General features: G+C 38.0%; 1 protein-coding gene across 2 annotated transcripts in view; it reads left to right on the forward strand.

Moving 5' to 3' along the window:
• The window catches only part of ARHGAP6 (Rho GTPase activating protein 6), a 136295-nt gene that overhangs the window by 99272 nt on the left and 17806 nt on the right, over positions 1-19217 (forward strand). For both annotated transcript variants that reach the window (XM_010726532.3, XM_031557468.1), the window contains 6 exons: positions 3672-3928; positions 8180-8375; positions 11540-11595; positions 14134-14284; positions 15427-15575; positions 19002-19181. In XM_010726532.3, the coding sequence (XP_010724834.2) occupies positions 3672-3928; positions 8180-8375; positions 11540-11595; positions 14134-14284; positions 15427-15575; positions 19002-19181 (989 nt within the window). The remainder of the gene's footprint in view (positions 1-3671; positions 3929-8179; positions 8376-11539; positions 11596-14133; positions 14285-15426; positions 15576-19001; positions 19182-19217) is intronic.

Raw genomic sequence — 19217 nt, forward strand, 5'->3', positions numbered from 1 at the left:
AGAAGTGGAGCCTTTCATCTGTCTGCTGCTAGCAATGCAGGGGTCAGCGTAAGCATGCCTATTTGGAAAGTACCCACCAACGTTCCTGGGGGAGATGCTTTCCTGGGGGAGAAAGGATTTCTCCTGAAATATATTATCAGTGAACCAGCTCAATTTTTCCTTGGTTCTAGTAAACTCTACAGGTGAACTGAGAGACTTGCTTAGAAGTAATAATCATTTGTTGACAAGACTTTGAATCTATATTTGGGCTAGGTGGCATGACACCAGGTAGGCTATCTCTGTGGGTTAGCATCCTGGTTATAATAGAAATGATGCACTTCTCCAAAATCTCAAGTTGTCTCTGGGGTCAGTAAACACTCAAAGCAAAATGGATCAGAAATCAAGTACATATATGCTTCTGTTTAGGCTGAACGTGTGAGTCTACATTTCCAACATAATTGCCCACTCTGTCAGCTTGTTTCCAGTTTTTATACAGTTCTGTCTCCAAAATTTATTTTTAAACAGTACACTCCTCTAATTGAAAAAGTGATCAGTTTCATTGGGCTTACAGAGACAGTAAGTAATTTAGTAGCTTTGTGACTGTGGTACTCGTGTAACTATACGACATACCGAAGTTTGAGCCCGTGCTATAAGGAACGTTTTCTTCATACAAATAGAACACTTCGAACAGTAGAGCCTGGAGCAGCAGTTGGTGCTTTTACCTGGATTGTGAGAACAGAACCTCAAACTTACATGTCTTCCATCTGAGAAGGGGCTGCATGCCTCTGTGTGACTAACATTCTTCTTTTTCCTAATGAATCTGAAAATTCAAAAGGGCAGTCATTCATTCACCTTAGTGGACATGCCCTTACCTGTCTACCAAGGGAATTATTGGAATTGATTGCTAGTGAGGTTAATGGGGAGAGTGGAGTGTAAAACATGTTCTCCTCTACCACCCAACACCCTCCTGCACACAACACTGTGCTGGGAACTTGAGGCTGTAAGCCAGTCTGTGGTGGCTGCAACCAATTCTCTTGATTTCAACAAATGAACAAAAAGTTACTGATTTTGCCAGTTTTGTAACGTAATTACCACTGCCAGCCAGTATCACTTCCATCTGTATTTAGTCTGAAAATCAGCCAGTTGGTTTTCATCCAGTTCTCCATCTCTGCCAGATATTGAGAAACTGGGGAAGTGGTTCATGTCCTCTGAGAAAGAGGCATATAGCAAAGCAGTGTAGAGCAGAGGATCTGTGTCCTTTCATTGCTCTGCAGTGAAATGACCAATGAAACAAGTTAATTAACAAGTGAAACGAGCAATTGAAAAACTGGCATCCCACACCTGAGGGTTTGTGAAGAGGAGCAATACTTACCTCAAAATACTGGCTTTTATATAACAAAGTTGGGGAACAGGGCCATTTCCATGAAACTCAATGAAAAAGTGCTGAAAACTCATTCCCTGATGATCCCCACCCATTTCATCCTCGTGTTGTACGATCAAAGGCATCCTCATGCTGTTGGGTATCAACAGGTTGTGTACAACCATCCCATCCCCATTTGAAGCACTATCGACAAAAGCATTTATATATTTATTGTTTAGGTTTTCATTCAATTCAGTGGCTTTTGTCAGGAAATGTGGAAGGAGAGAGAAATAGGAGAGCTGGAGGTGTAACAAAGTTAGACAGTCCAAAGAGGAGTCATGCTGCAGATGTGTGTTGCAAATGAATTTTCAAAGTTAGCTTATGGTCTTAAATGTTCATTGGGAAGATAATCCACAATACTAAAAAGTTTCAGTACAATTAATCTCATCATTTTATAATCATACTTGCCAGAGTGTAGGAGGAACAAGCTTAACTCTGGGCTCCAGGAACTGGAAATCTCTGCATTGCTTGACACCCATCTGATGATGTACTTTCTTGTCCTAAATTAAATGCAGATGGTTTTAGATATCATTCTACTCACTGGTCACTTCCAGACTTGTTTGATATGTGAGGTTTCATATTTTCTAAAGAGCAATAGGCTTTCTCAGCAAATGAGAACAGGCCCGTGTTTCTTTGTTAGACTTGGGTAGAAGCGCCCTCACTCAGGATTCATATATTATACTCTTCTTTCCAGTCCCTTTAATCTTAATAATAATGTAAACATTAACAATACTTGGAAGTGTCATCAAAGATATAGTCAATCCCAGGAAGAATTTCGGTCTTTAATTGTTTAGATGACTGAGAGGCTGGATGTGTAAAGATTTTACGTTTGCTCTTTCTCTTTTTTTTTAATTGCTTTTAATTTCTAGTGTCTTCTGTATGCCTGATACTGACAGGTCTGAAACTGGAGTCTAGTAGAAGCTCACCAGAGTCAGTGGGCTCAGTACCTATTTTATTCATTCCATTTGAATACAAAACAGTTCTAATTTGCGGTCTGACCCAATACTTTTGATTCGACTAATCTTTGGTAGGTACAAATTTGAAAGTTAATGATGAGAATTACAGTGTTAGTTACTGACTGACACACTGTGAAACATTTTTCTGATCCGTAAAACATTCTGGGCATTTTGATGTTAAGACTTGAATATATGCAAGGTTCATACATTATATTGATGTATATCATAGAATCACAGACTCATAGAATGGCCAGGGTTGAAAAGGACCACAACAATCATCTAGTTTCAACCCCCCTGCTATGTGCAGGTTTGCTAACCAGCAGACCAGGCTGCACAGAGCCACATTCAGCCTGGCCTTGAATGCCTCCAGGGATGGGGCATCCACAGCCTCCTTGGGCAACCTGTTTCAGTGCGTCACCACCCTCTGAGTGAAAAACTTCCTCCTAATATCTAACCTAGATCTTCCCTGTCTCAGTTCAAAACCATTCCCCCTTGTTCTATCCCTATCCACTCTCTAAACAGCTGTTCCCCCTCCTGTTTATATGTTCCCTTCAAGTACTGGGAGGCCACAATGAAGTCTCCCAAGAGCTTTCTCTTCTCCAAGCTAAACAAGCCCAGTTCCCTCAACCTTTCCTCATAGGAGAGGGACTCCAGCCCATTGATCATCTTAGTGGCCCTCCTCTGGACCCAGTTCTATTGATGTGGAGTGGGTTTATAGTACTGTTAAAACTATACCCTTCAAGGCTTAGTCTGAATAGTGGATGTACTTACAAATGCCCTGTGCAGGTAGGTGCCCACCCTCCTAACCTGCTATGAGCCCCATATGCATGCCTATAGCTTTTCACTCTGGAGCATTGCAGTATCTGTAAGAGAAAAACTTGATGAAAGGATCTGAAATGGGAGAGCTGTGGCATAGGAGCCAGGCTTCCCAATCTCAGAATAGGTTTCCAGAGCCTCTGATGGCCATCTGCACCATTTTGATGTAGCCAAGTGTCTGGCTTCCAGTTGCTTTCAGTGGAAGTTAAGATCTTAATTAGATCTGTTCCCAGTTGATTTTCCAAGGTTCTGTGTGGTATATCGTGCAAGACCCAACTGGAAACAGGAGTCAGATACCAGGAACTATAGTTACCTGGCACTTGTCCACTATTATTTTATTGTTTGAATGTTGTCATTATTGTGCAGTCTTGCACCTCGTCAGAATTATTATATATTTAAAGAGACTTCAGATTGTTTTGCATTTTAACAGCTTAATACTGAATTCCTTGTGTACTGAATAAATATCAGATGTTCAGTAAATGCAAACTTTTTTGTTGCAGAATTTATTCCCCAGGCTTTTGGAATGCCCTTGTCACAAGTGATTGCTAACGACCGGGCCTACAAGCTCAAACAAGACTCTCAAAGAGAGGAGCAAAGAGATGTTTCAGATTTTGTGGCCTTTCTCTTACCATTTGGAGCAAAAAGGCAGAACAAAGAACTTTCCAGCAGTAATTCATCTCTCAGCTCCACCTCAGAAACACCAAACGAATCCACTTCTCCAAACACACCAGAGCCAGCACCGCGAGCAAGGAGGCGTGTAAGTACCCCCATAACTACAACCATAAATGCTCTGTGGAGAATATGGCAGAAAAAACACTGTGTTTGTGGACTGTGGAGTATTTCCTCTGTCATGCTTAGGCAGTGATATTTTATTGATTGGAAGCCAGCCTTGTCAAGACAAGAAACCCCTCACTCTAGAGGGGGGTGCTGATGGGAAAAGATCATATGGACCACGCAAATCTTTTACAGATCCCAAAGTGTCAGAGAGAGAATTCAGAAAACCTCAGCTTGCTCTCTTTAACTACCTGCTTATGTTTAATTGTTGTAAATTTGTCAAATTACATGAATTTCCAGCTAATTCTTTCAGATGGGAAGACTAAACCTCTGTGATTAAAATTTGTATATATGCTTATGTTAGTTTATCTTCACAAACTTGGAAATAAATTAACTATTAATCATCTAATATTAATAAAAATCCCTATGGCCTAATTCAAATAATGTCCTCAGTGGCAAGTAAGAAGTTAGCAGAATAAATTTGTACCAAGCTCTTAAAAGTAAATTTCTGCGTATAGACTAAGAAAATGCCTTTGGCAGCAGAACTCAGTGTAGCATTTTGGGTTGAAAGTTAATCCTGCATGGAAGATAGGTAACTGGTAGACCATTTGCTTGCAGGTTTCTGTTCCTTCTATGTAAATTTTGTGCTCTGAAATCATAGAGATTACCAGTTCTCCAGTGCTGCAGCTAATAACAGTATTACCAATCTTTTTTTTTCTTTTTTAGTGGAGTTGCCCATGGGATAGAGTTTCTAAAAGTATTGCTTTTTAATTTTGTATTGCACTGGAGATTAAAATGCCCAGTAAAATACTTTCAATAAAACTCCATTTTAAGTAGTCTGAGAAGAAATTTGGGGTACAAGGACAGACTCTGGGAAATAAAATCTTTCTAGGATCCTGATGAAAATTGTTTCAGAGAAATGCAGTATGGTGTTCTATAAGATGCAGTGTTAAGAGTAGCAGATCTATAGTAAATTGCAGATGAAGAGAATGTTCAAGAGCCCCATGACCTGCTTCCTTTCTCTCTAGCTGTCAGGTGAAGCTTATACTTGAGGTGTCAACAGTCTTTCTGCAAGGAGGTGAGGGCATGATCTTTGAAGATGTTTGCATTATTACAGACACAGAATACACGTATTGACTTCTCTAGACCATATTAACAGGCAGTTCTTGCACAGAAGTGCAAAATGCACTTGAATATGTGTGTGAAGGGAAACCTGTCAACTTCTTTCAGAATTTGGCATAGATGTTGCCAAAAAGATAGAAATGCACTGTATACACCCCTGACTTCAGAATCTGTTTTCATATAAAAGATAATTCACATGTCCAGATGTGGGTCATCTGCTGTTCCTTTTGCAAAGAGTAATATGATCCATAACTTGTGTTTGACCAGCCAGCAAGCAGAAGGAATACAGATCTTCTGTTACCTCCAAAGAATAGAGCTCTGTCAGGACCAAGTTCCTCGTCCATTAGTCTGTAGTCATGATGGTGCAATAGAACATATGGAGAAGTAAGAGTAGACTAAGGTGAGCAGTATGATGTGGAGGGAGCTGCCATTCTCTCTCTGTAACATACCTTGGTTACACTATTCTCAACTTCAGCAAAGCAAATGTTTTGATTAAAAATTAAAAAAAATAGTTGACTCATGCAGTTGACGCAGCCAGTTTCTCACATATATGCTGCAAAGATACTTGTAGTGCAGTCTTGCCCACAAAGCCTACTAGTGTTTAAATTTGAGAATGTTTGTAAATATGCCATTCATTTCCGTTTAATTGTCATACACTTCTGCATACTCCCACGAGCCTTTAAGCACTCAGTTGAGGTTGTCAGTAAGGGGTGGAAAGTAATGCTTTTGGCAGTCCTCTTGATGTCGGTGCTGTGGTTCTCTCTCATCCAAGAATGAGACTGATATCACAGTGGCTGCTTTTTCTGTGTAAGATTTCTGCTGAGCAGTTGGAAGTCAAGACCCTGATGATCCTTTGGGACACTTTCTATGTGCTTATTCTACACAATATTAAGACTGTCTGTTAATATATTATTTAGATATATTATGCAACCAAAACTTGTGTATCAGGAGTTCAGTCCTACTTCTTGTTTAAAGTGATTTGTACTCAGTCCCTTCCATACATGGTAACATTGCTCATTTTTCTGTAAAATATGTTGGTTGTTAAAGCCCTTAAAAAAAAAAAAAGGAAATAGTTTTGTCTGACCTTTATTCCATACCTGTCCCCATAGTCTTCACTTTCATTTTGCTCTTTCCATCTACTTTTTAGTCTCCACTTTTCTTTTTGTTTCTTTAAGCTTAGCTTAAGACTTGCCCAGTTTATTCAGATTGTGAACTTGGCATAACAAAGGATGCTGGCCTTGACTTGGTCTGGCCAAGTAGTGCTGTACTTCAGCCACTGAACTCATGGTCTTTCTTCTTAAAGCCTGCTCTGTGTCCCAGTTAATCCACAACTTTGATAAAGTGCCCAAGGATAATGGACAACTGACTGTATTTACATCTATTTTAGGGATCTGAATCCGACTTAAGTGATTCTGTGATAATAATGGTTCGTGGGATGAGGATGTTTTGCAGATAGGGAAGGACCAGTAAGAGCTAGGGTATAATGACAGTCACCTGTAGTACGTGAGCTGCCTGGGAACAGCAGTGGTGAGCATGGTGTTAGGATTTTCAGTGTCAGGCAAATAATTTTGATGTCTGAAACCCCAGATCTTTAAAAAGAAAATAGGAAAATATTCAGCTTGGAATGTTGCAAGCATGGATCACACACAGAGAATCTTGCTTGGTTTTGGGTTTGTTTTTTTCTTTCTAATTGGCCAGAAATGGTAAAGGGAATCAAGCAGATGTATTTCTGAGAAACCTTAAAAATCAAGACTGAAGTTGCATTCCAAAGAGACTAGTAATTATTTAGAGGTGTGAATCAAAAAAAATTATCTAAAAATTTCACTATTTGTCTGCTAAGTCTTCAAAGTGTTATGAAACACAAGACTATCTCTGATGCATTACTTGCTTTACTTTAGTATGAACTAAGAAGTTTGAATTTCATTTGAAATCTCAGTGGAATTTCTTTACTTTGCCTCCAAGGTGAAAATTTTTATAAAGCTCAGTTTTCTATCTCTGTAGCAATTGAACAGTTCCCATTCAACAGACTGAGATCTTGCAGACAGTCAATGAAATACATGTCAGCAGAAGATATTGCTTTGAAGAAATTAGAGTTCTCAGCAAAGCATAGAATAAAAATTCTACATTTTCTTTATGCTAGATACCTGTACATTTTAAGGACATTTTAAGTTATGGTAGAGTGTATTCTTTGCACTACAAGTTAAGAAAATAATGTACAATTGATAGTTTTTTTGAGAGTTTTTTTTCTTTTTAATTATTATTATTGTCATTTATAAGTCTAGATGTTCCCTCAAATATTTTTTGCATTGTTAAGTTTAATGATAGTTCCCTGACTCTGAGGTAAACGATAGTTTTGAAGCAGCAGTCATGTTGTGGTATGAAAAAAAAACAGATCTTCATGTTCAAGTGTGAACATTGAAAAATGCCATAAACCTGTTGCTTGTGCTACTTCATCCTTTGCTGACTGCTCGAACCTTTGTGCCTTCCTGTAATCCAAACATAATGTTCGAAGCTTTCATTGGAATTTTATTTAAGATACCTAAAGTGAAATTATCTGGTAAAAAAAATAAAAATCACCTCTGTATTCTCTCATGTGTCTTTGTTCTGTAATAGCATGGGTTTATTTCAATCTCCTCAATCGTACATATTTGTGTAATTAGTCAACTCTGTGTGGTATAGAGAGGTAAATCTATTTGTATAATTTTCACTTTGTGAAGAGTGTGGAAGTGTGGAGTATAGAAAAAGTAAAGAATCAGGTGTGAAAATGTGTATATATCCTCATGCAAATACTGTACTGCTAAGTTGCATGCACACATTGTGACTCATGCTTGTCTTGAAGAATATCTAGGCTTTTATAGCACTGAAAACACACCAAATGAATGTAAAGCATTGTGTTTCTTGTGATATAGTAATGATAGCATGGGTGCTGTCCAGATTTTTGCATCTATTACTCTAGTATTATATAGTGACCAATTTGTAAAATGGTAGAGCAAATTGTATTTTGTATAAGTTTTTTATAAATGCAGGTAGGCAAAAATAGTTGTTAGATGAGATATGGTGATTCTTAGATTTCTACAGCCATACTGAATGTTTATGCATGCATATTTTACAGGGTGCAATGTCTGTGGACTCTATTACTGATCTTGATGACAATCAGTCACGGTTGTTAGAAGCTCTCCAACTCTCTTTGCCAGCAGAAGCCCAGAGCAAGAAAGAAAAGGCAAGAGATAAGAAACTAAGCCTGAACCCTATCTATAGGCAGGTTCCGCGGCTTGTAGACAGTTGCTGCCAGCACTTGGAAAAACATGGTAAGAATATTTCATCTTGCCAGAAATGGCAGATGTATTTTTACTGAAGTATAAATAAATAAGTATTTTGAGAACCAAGTGTATACTTAAAATTGCAATGACATCTTTACAAGCTAGACAGTTCCACTCCAGTTTTCCCTCCTGCTTCCCTCTTCCTGTCTCACAGATAATTTCTTAGGAGATGATCTCCTCCCAAACTGAAGATCTGTGCTACAAGCTTGCTAACTGGCCCATTCAGCATGGAGGAAGAGCACTTTCTTGGAAGTCATTCATTTCAGAGCTGGAGTGATAAGCTCTGAAAGAATGACTGTTTACACACTACAGGTTTACACACCATGAGAATGAAAGCCTGAAAGCCAGCTACTAATTCTTGGCAACCAGTGGATCTTTAGATTTTAATGCTAAATGAACGATTTATGCTACAGTGCAAGACATAGCTAGAAACAACATTGAAAAATAGTGGTTCAGAGGAACAAAAAATATCCTATGCTAAATTATATTAAGCTTTAAGAAGATTCTTTACATTCACTACAAGACTTTCAAACTGCTTACTGTTTGTCCCTGGCTTGAATCTCTTGACCAGTTTCAGGCTCAGAGAGACCTACTCTCTCTGAAAGGAATTATAAAACTGTGCCAATATTCTTCTTACAGCTTCATGATCATTCAGACACAAACATCCCACTAGTTTTCTGTAATGCAGAAACAATAGCTAATCAAGATATCTGTTCAACATCTCTCCCAATATCTCTTTGCTTTGTAAAGAATTTTTTATAAGAATTGAAATAACTTGGCCACAGAGAGACCTATCACTTGGCCAGATGATAAATAAACCATTTAATAAGGGTGAATGTAGCATCAAATGCTGCATTTGATGCTTAATTTGACCAGAAAGAAATAATTTACAGTCTTTGAATTAAAGGCTTTTGCAGACGGGGGACAATTTAAACAACAATGCTAAGCTTTTATAATACCCATGTGGCTTATAAGTATATAAAAGAAAACAATGAAAGCAAGTCATTGTTAGCCTTTTAAAGAGACTAGATATCATGGCTGACAAATATGGGGATGATTAAGTTTTAAGATGAAAGACTTCCATCCTTTAAGTAAGGTTAACTGAGTTTAGAGAACATAAAAGTGTCTGAGACAGCAGAAAGAGACCTCAAGCAGAGTATCCTAGTGATTAAGTGCTTAATCCACTTAATACACTGTAATAACAAAGATTGTTTTCTATGCAACACTTTTTACTAAAATATTTTTATTGAAATTGCCTTTTAAATAAAACATGATGTTTCTTTTTGCATTTTCTAAGAATATGATATAGTGCCATACAACATGATCATCTCAGATACTTTGGGGCAAATATTGATGTTCTTCAATTTTCAACTTAATCTACAATCCACAAGAGTATTACACAAAAGCCATCAGGACCGGTTGACTTTGAGAAAAACAAAGATTTCAGAAGACAGACTCAGTTGTTTTTTCATTGATTTGGGGTAAAAACAGAGAACTTGATGTTCTGGCAGCAATCCTCTAGTAACATCATTCCAAACTATGTGATGGATCATGTTTTATATTCTGAATATATGTGACCATATACATTGGTCCTTTATACCAATTTTTCAGCAGCAGGCTGCAAAGAGATTCTTCATGTATGTTTTATATGATTATAATAAGGGAGGAGGAGGAGAAGGGGAGGGGAGGGAAAGGGAAAGGGCTCATGTTTTTTAGGCATAACAACCTTTGGCCTAGTTCTTCCCTGTTGCCCCTGGCATCAGGTCTCAAAGTTGTAAAGGTCTGAAGCTTCCTGCAGACCCTTAGTGTATAATAAATATGTCATGTTTGTGCAGGAACTGGTAACCAGCTTTCAGTTTTTGTCCAATGCAAGTATCTCTGTCTCAGTTGATTCCTTGCTAGTGTTCTTAAACTACTAAATTACTTTTGTATTATTCTGTCAGTTTAATTTTCTGCTATCCAAAGACAGAAGAATATTTGAAGAGAGATGTCATGTTGAGACTAAAAGCTAAAAGATTGAAACTGAGCTGAATTTCTCTGCAGCTCCACATACTGTGGACTTGCACATCTCCAGCAAGCAGTGTGACTCATGGCTATTCTAATGGGGAAAGCATTTGTTTTACAACGCTATTTATCATTTCTTATATATCAGTGGAGAAGATTAATGTTTCAGAGTAGTCTTTATTAGACCATAAATTTTTAAAAGCTTATAGACAATTTCATCCTTTTTGAAACTCATGTATGAAATGATGTATATTCACAGATACTCAAGCCTCTAGGATTTCCACTCACATTCTTATTGCTAAAGACTGTGGCACCTCTAAAGGTGACACCTACTCTCAAATTTTTCAGTTTCTGTAATGGACAATATATGTCCATTCATCAACTGCATTATATTGTTGGCTTGATATCCTCCCTGTATCTATGTACAAGGCTAGAGGAACACAGGAACTGATTTCTCGTGGAACAGCAGGCAACACTCATTCCAAAATAAAGTTTGAATGATATTTCAATGATATAACAGGCAAACATTCTGCATTGCCCGCAGTACAATATTGGTTTATTACTTTCCTTTTGTAGAATACTGCCTACTTTATAAACTGTGTGCAACTCCCAAGTAGTTCTTTCCATTCATCATCTGCCTGATTGCCCTACTTACGTCTCTTTGAAGGAAACTCTAACCTTCGCACTAGTAGGAACTACACAGCCAGTGGATCAACCCAAACACCAGCTGCTTCCTGTATTCAGAGACACAGATCAGTGTCCAAGTACTATCGTGTCAACCATTTCCTTCACTGTCAGTCCTGAAAGGGCCACCTCCAAATGTTGAGCAGTGCCTCACTGTCTGCAGACCTCTGTCCCTCACAGATTAGTAGTGGCACTAAGATGGCATCAGGTAACAGAGATGCCATTTTGCAGGTTAGGTGATGTGAGATCCTTGAGAACTACTGACTGCTTATTCCAAGACAGCTGGGTTTTGTCTCAGAGCAGTAAGTACAGCCCTATAGAGAAATAAATTGCTTTTGGTTTTTTGCGTGTGTGCTTTTTTTAACTCTCTAAAGCAGACAAATAGCCCAGATTGCCTTGATTCAATGTGATTTTAAATAAAAAATTATACAGTAAAACAGTTGTCTGATGTGCTATACTTGCAGGACTCCAGACAGTGGGAATATTCAGAGTTGGAAGTTCAAAAAAGAGAGTAAGACAGGTGAGTTGATATGGATTTTCTTTTTACTCATCAGGTATGACACAAATAACCCTATTGCCTTCTGTTGGGTAATTTCTCCTTGTCTTTAACCTGGAGAAATTCAGGCTTTCTATGTCAGTGACTTTAGTTTTTGTTAGCTCCTAACAGGCCATTTTCATCCATCTTTTACATTTGGTGAAATCTTTTTAAGGATCTCACTAGATTAATAGTCATTGTATATTTTGCTCTGTGGAAGTAGCAAAGAATTGGAGATCCAGATAGTCTACCGTGATGAAATTTTTCAGTTTACAGTGTGAGGAAAAAGAAATCTTGGCTGCTTGTTCATCTCAGAAAGAGCAGAAGCTCCCAAAGTAAGCCTAAACTGTAAATCTTTTTTGGAAAAATTACACTATGAGGAAATATGGAAGTACAGAGCAATGTTTTTGACCCTGTGACAAGCTGGAGTGAGACACTCAAATTGCTGCTTGCAAACATCACCTTGTTGAACTTCAAGGTCAGAGCAGACCCATCCAATTCCTAATGTTGAACGTCGGCCAAATGTTGAAAAAGCAGAGGTTGTGTATGGTTAGGTTCCAGAGACAAGGTCAGAAGTGAAGTTTTCCTCACTATTAGCTATTGCATTGTTATTCCAAAAAGCTGGAAATACTTGTTAAGTTAGAGTAGTAGAGCATAGTGCTTAATGGTTTTGTGATGCTTAGGGAGGTAACAAAAAGTTAGCATACAATATTCCTGCTAGAAATTTTAAGATCAAAATGTCAAAATACAGCAGACCAAAGAAAGTTTGATGATGCTGATCCCGAGAATAATAGTACTGTTCTGCAAAAATACACAACATAATGGTTGGCTCTTTGGAAATTTATCAAGAATAGCTAATCTGACTTGGTTCTGAATGGTAGGACAGTATAACCTACTGATTTGTAGTTTACTCTCTACTAGTTAATACTGCTGTGTGGCTAATGTACCATAAAGCTGAAAACCTCATGGTCTGCAGAGACAGTTATTAGATCAACACTGAACGAGTAAAAGTATTGAAAAGTAAGCTGCCTATCATTTGTATTACAAGCATCAATGTCAAAACATTTGTTACTATTCAAAGATGAGTATACTTGAATTATACCTCTGGGAAAAAGCAGAGAGCTTGTATCATTTGCTGGTATCCTAAGCCTTACTTCAAACATCACTTTCACTGTTTTTTTCTTTTACTCAGTTTTAAAAACAGAAGAAATTGAGAGATTTGGGTATTTATGTGTTATATTACATTGACTAATTCACTGAATTAGGTGAACTAATTTATTTTATTAAATAACATGGAAGCAACACATTGGCCCTGCAGTTAAAATAATAAATGCTGTCAACATGAACACATGGGAAAGTCTGGATTCAATTAAAATTCCATTCGTTTTTTGAACCATGGAAGGCCAAGTCCAATACTCAGATTTTGATGTGCTTTTGCAGCTGCTCTTCAGTTTTTGTACAGAAAGTAGGCATAGTTTTGTCTCTCTTCCTCCTCCAGTTAGAAGTCCTATTTCAACTGTTGCAATGAATACAAAAATAAGTGCATGTGACAACAGGTTTTGTTTGTGGTAATCAGGAAGAGAAAATGAAGAACAAATATATGCATTACAAACCACCTTAGAGCTTTTTCACATACATTGGGGTACAGACTAAGTCTCCTGAGCTGGTGTTGACTGGAGGTGCTGGGTTGGGTACAGACTATTTTCACACTGAAGAGAAGAATAAAGATGGAGCTCTCAACCTGAAGAAAGTTTTCTGCTATTAATGTTGGGAAGACTCTCCAGAAAGTCAGGCTGCTGTTTTGTGAAAAGACATTTTGGCTGTGGGAGAACAATTTCTTCTGCCTCTAAAACGTTTGATACCTTTGACTTACACAGAAATTGTCTGAGAACTGTAGTGGAAAATTAGCAATACCTCAGAATGGTGTTAGTTTGGCATTTGTTAATTTCCTAATAACAATCATTTAATGAGTATAACTAAGCTAGGAGGGTGGAACAAGATGTGTGGAGACCAGTGCCAAGAAGTCTTAATGAACATGTCTGTTTACTGCTTAGGCTTAAATACATACAATCTTAATTCAAAAAAGAAATGTGAGTTTGGTAACCTTTAACATTGCTCTATTATTATTACCGATGTTTTTGTACAAAAACATACATGTTATGAAATGCAGTTTCATTCTTTCCAAAAACTCGAGGATAACATGGTAAGGTGGTATAAGAAAGCCTTTTGTCCAGTTTTCATTATTCACCATGGTTTCTGTCTTTAGTATTAGTCTTAAATTTCTGCATTTACTTAGCATGCTTTTTCATAGAAGAGTGCCATACATTAGTTGGAAAGAAGTTTATTATAATCTGGTACAAACTTGAAGTTATGTATCATGGAATAAACAGCAGTTAGACGTGAACTACAATCTGGAAAGTGAAAATGTGTGTTAAGTTGCTTCTTGAAAGATTTTTATCTGTTGGAACATACTAATTGTGACAATGGTAAGTGACTGAGCTTTTATGTCATGGTCTTTTCTAGTTGCGTGAAGAGTTTGACCGGGGCATAGATGTTGTGTTAGACGAAGAGCACAGCATTCATGATGTTGCTGCTTTATTAAAGGAATTTCTACGTGACATGCCTGACCCACTTCTCACCAGAGAACTTTATACACCTTTCATCAACACTCTCTGTGAGCTCTGCAGCATCTTGATTTACTTATTTTAAAAAGCTTGTTCGAATTTTGTAATTTCTACGTACTGTATTCTTTTTTTGTTTTTTTTTTTTTTTTGTAAATTTAGTACTCTAGCCTTGATTTGCTCCAAATATTTGTGTAGCATAACTTGCAGAAGACTTTCCTGGGTTTTCATGCTATGTAAGATTAGCCCTGAGAACTATAACAGAGATTTCACTTTTACATTGGTATACAGGATGAATTCATGTTATCTGTTAAATCCTGATCCTGTTAATGGTTCAGCAGAAGCAGAAGACAGACTTCCAGTTGTATCCTGGTAGCTCAGCACTGCGGTGTTTTTAGTTTGTATAGCCATTCACTGACCAAATTTCAATCTGACTTCAAAAACCTAGCATCAGAAGTTCAAGTTTCTTTGTAGTTAATGGTCCTCAGAGTTATTGTGTTAAAATAGTCCCAGCATACTGATTTAGGGTAAGACCCAGATGCAGTCTGGGAAAAAGTAAAGCTGGACGCTTCAAGCTCAAGCTGCTTCCTGGTATGTGTTCTTCAGTTTCTTGCTGAAGCCTTCATGTCTGGGATCCTGCTTTTATACCTTTGTCCCTGGCTACCATTTTAGATAGTTAAACTCACGTGCTGGTTGAAGTGACTGCATAAGCAGTAGAATGCCCTTGACACTTCTGGTTGATTTTCTAGTTTTGTATTCCCTCTGTAAGATGTGAAATTGTAAGTAAACTCATTTAAAATGCTTAAAGTATAAATTTTACTGGAATGCTTCCAAAGTGTGCTCTGCAAGCCTGTGGCTACATCTAAATGAAAATAATATGTAGAAAATGAAACAGAATTTTTGTGTCTGGTGACATCAAAGTATGCAATGTGGATTTTGCTGTCTTATAGACTGAGAGAGGAGCCTATGAACCTGTGGGCAAAATGCTGACCAATTGAAGCAAAATTACAATAACAGTATTTGTTATGCTTTGATATTTCCTTGGCGTTTTCTCTTTTTCTTCTGATGTTTACAAAAAAACCTACTGTTAAGCAGAGCTATTCTCAAGCATTCCTTTGGGCTGGGAACGGTATATTTGTTCTTATTTTAGGTTAGTTGGAGTGCTTTTCTTAGAATGTATTTTTTCCCCTCTTAGTATTAGAGCCAGATGAACAGCTAAGCACTTTACAGCTTCTCATTTATCTCCTACCTCCCTGTAACTGCGATACCCTACACCGACTGCTGCAGTTCCTCTCCACCGTGGCTGGCCACGCAGAAGACACCACAGACAAAGACGGCCAAGAAGTAAGTCCCAGCCACTCTTGTCCTTTTACCTTGTTTAATTAATGGATTGGAAAGAGATCTTTAGGCCTGCGAAATAACCATAGTGGTGACATGTCCCTCAAAGATAAGGGACATTTCTTATTTTTGCCCATCGTTTGCCATTTAGTTTTCTACTATGTTCTTAGGGCTGTAGGAGGGCTGGCTACCGCCTATAGGAATGTGTCAGGCATTCAGGAGCATGCTTTTTTATTCTCTTCATTCTCTGATGTTGCTTTCATGCATAATCTTTGGACATAGTTCATTTCTTGTTTCTCTTTGATTCCTTGTGTGCATTAAATAGCAAAGAATAAAAAATAAAAGAGAGGAACTCTGGCTGTGCCCTTCTGTCTGGTAAACCTAATCACCATTTGAAATTAGGATCCATCTTTGCCTGTTTTTCTACTGGCCATCTTACGGTTCATTGGAGAGAGTAGAGTGCAGCCATCTCCAGATATAATACCCATAGCTGTGGTGTACTAAGTATCATGGAATGGAATCATTAAGGTTGGAAAAGGCCTCTAAAATCAACAAGTCCAACCACCAACCCATCACACCATGCCCACTAACAACATCCCCCCACATCTACACTTTTCTTGAACACCTCCAGGGATGGTGACTCCACCACCTCCCTGGACAGCCTGTGCCACTGCCTCTCTTTTGGAGAATATTTTTTTCCTAATATCCACTGTAGTACTTCTGAGCATTGACACATATGCATCTGAACAGTCACACTGGGGAATATCTGAAAATCCAGCCTTCCCATTTTCTGCCAGGAAAAGGTTTGAACTACTGTGTTGCTCTGCAAAAGGTGGAAACTGTGTTATCTTTGAATGAGAGATGGATACAGCCTGTCACTGCTTGGCAAAATTGTACCTGTTTTTCTGTGGAAGGGATTTCTTATTCCTCTGAAATGCAGCAGAGATTACTTCTGAGGCTACTTCTGACACTCTGCTGAAACTCCTCCTCACTTCTTTGGATGCTTTTTGGAGTTGGTTGGTATTTAAGAGTAGGCACTATGAAACTGTCTTTTTCTGAATTTCTGCCTGAAGTCTGCCTGAAGTTTGACGGTAGAATTGCCTGAAGTAGATGGTTAAACTAGATGATCTTATTGGTCTTTTCCAATCTTAATGATTCTATAACTCTATGAGAAGTCCTAACTTCCAATGTGCTGCATGAGCCCTTTTCAGGGCCTTTCAAATGCTATTACTTCTATCCTCAGCAATACATTGATAGACAACTGTACCACCTTAACGGAAGGCACTTAAAAAGAGCAGCGTGTAACAATTTTTCTGTGCTTAAAAACATTGTGTACATAAGCCAGCTGAGGCCCCTGCCTCCAGCAGAGGGTTTCCTGTTGGTTCAGGAACATCCCCAAGAGGATCTTAATATAAGGCTAGAGGCTGATGCTGCTTAAGAGAGTGAGTTTAGTAAAATAATAAAGGCATTTTCATTCTCCTTAAGAGTACATCAACTCTGCTAAAGGTATTTTGGCAAGGCAAATTTAGGTAAGTCATCTTGGCAGTATTGTAAGCATCAGGGATATTATGTGCAGTTGGATATCTTTTACAGATAATACAGCATTCTGCTCACAATATTTTCAGCTGTTCATTAATAATTAAGTGAATAAAGGCATACGGGGCAAAAGAAAATATTTTATAGGCTGCTATCATTGGAATGAAAACAGGCAAGCTTTGGCACACAGTCCCTTCCTCATGATTTCTTTCAAAAGCCCTTCTCTCACAGATATGGAGATAGATGACTAATTTTATTAAAGTGACTCATCCAGCTAATTTCATTGGGAATGTTTACACCATTTTTTAAGGGATGCCCTGAAGCTGCCCTTAAGAAAAGACACACTGTTTGTACAGACAGCCTGCATATGCAGATGGGGGTATAGCCAGGGGCTGCCCTTGGCTCTCTCAAAGCACCACGTGCCTGTGCATCCTTGGTGGCTCAGTACTCTGACACTAGTTAAAAACTAGGTCACCCAGGAACATCTGTGTGCACTGTGGTGTACACAGGGAGTGTTTAAGCATGCCCCACTATGCTGGGGCAAGTCTCTATAAACAGTCAGCACGTTCATTGTAGCTGCCCATGCATCTGCTTATTGCAGGTATCTTTTTGAGATTAAATAGTTGTTCCAACAATAAAAGGAAATTCTGTTTTTTACTGCCAGCTCTGTGCTATCTGTTGTGCTCTATATAAAAAAAAAGAAATAAAATTAAAAATTAAAAACAAAAACAAGAAAACCCAACATGCGTAGTCAGTGTACAGTTGTAAATTCAATTGGAACATTCAGTGTATGCCATCTACCAAAAAAACCACATCTAACTGCCTTTAAAGAACTCATTTTGTACCACTCATTTTGTGAAAGGCTGTTTTTCTTCCACTTTCTGTGCCCATTCTGTGCTCATTCTGTCCTTGTTTTATTCATTAGTTCAAATGTAACCGAAGCAAATGAAAAAATAATGCATATGATATCTGTTTTCTTAAAAAAAAAAAAGCCTGCGAGAAAAACTAGTTCAACTGACAAAATTCACTTGCATTCTTATATAGTCAAACTGCTGGCATCATCTTCTGCATTCCCAGAATAGCAATCAAGTGGAGACAGAAAGAAAACACATGATTTTTTCTCTCTTAAAAGAATAGGATGGGGAAAAAGTAGTCTACTCGCAAGCTTGACAATGAATATCTTGATTTAATAACCTGTATGACATATATTTCAGATTGTTTCTGTACTGGTGTCTATCCTTCCGCTTCTTCCAAAGTCATGTTACTACTGCTTTGTTAAGCACAGATACGCAGATGCAAAAGAAAGTAAAAAATAAAAAGAAACTAAAAATTGGTTTAAAAAGTAAATATTTCGCATGTTCTAGGGTACAAGAAAAAAATAGAAAAACACTAATAGAAACAATGAGCATAATCCTCAAGTATCCAAACCACTTAGCTGTTTGAACTTGCAAAATGGTGCTTTTCTTCACTGTGTCTACTTCATATCGTGAGTGCTAGTGGAAGAAGTAACTGCTTATGGTATGTGGTCTGAAGAGGTGGTGATATGGTAAGGAATTGAAGTAGGAAGAGACTACCCTGAGTTCAGATGAAGTATGCCATTGTCAAGCTGACAGGAAATTAAGGGCAGACAGCAGTTTCTCCCTCTTGTCCTCCAGTCCATTCGCAAATCCATCTAGAAAATCCACAGAGCTTCTAGCAGGGATGTCCAAACAAAGTCTTTCAACATTTCTGAAAATGGTTAAATGCTTGACTAGCACTTGTTTATTTTGATGAATAAACTATCTGCCAAATGTCTTGTGTGTGTGGATTTGTGTGTATGCATATATCTCTCTCTGATCTATATCATATATCATTAGATCCTGGGAGCCCCTACTTCATTTATATTCTGTTTTCCAGGTTACTGGGAACAAAATGACATCACTTAACCTGGCTACTATCTTTGGCCCTAACCTGTTGCACAAGCAGAAATCTACAGACAAAGAATTCACAGTTCAGAGTTCAGCTCGAGCTGAAGAGAGTACTGCTATCATAGCTGTTGTACAAAAGATGATTGAAAACTATGAAGCCCTTTTTATGGTACGTGGATGTTTCTCTATGTTACTTCCAGGCATT

This window comes from Meleagris gallopavo, chromosome 1 (assembly GCF_000146605.3).
Source record: "Meleagris gallopavo isolate NT-WF06-2002-E0010 breed Aviagen turkey brand Nicholas breeding stock chromosome 1, Turkey_5.1, whole genome shotgun sequence".
Lineage (NCBI taxonomy): Eukaryota > Metazoa > Chordata > Aves > Galliformes > Phasianidae > Meleagris > Meleagris gallopavo.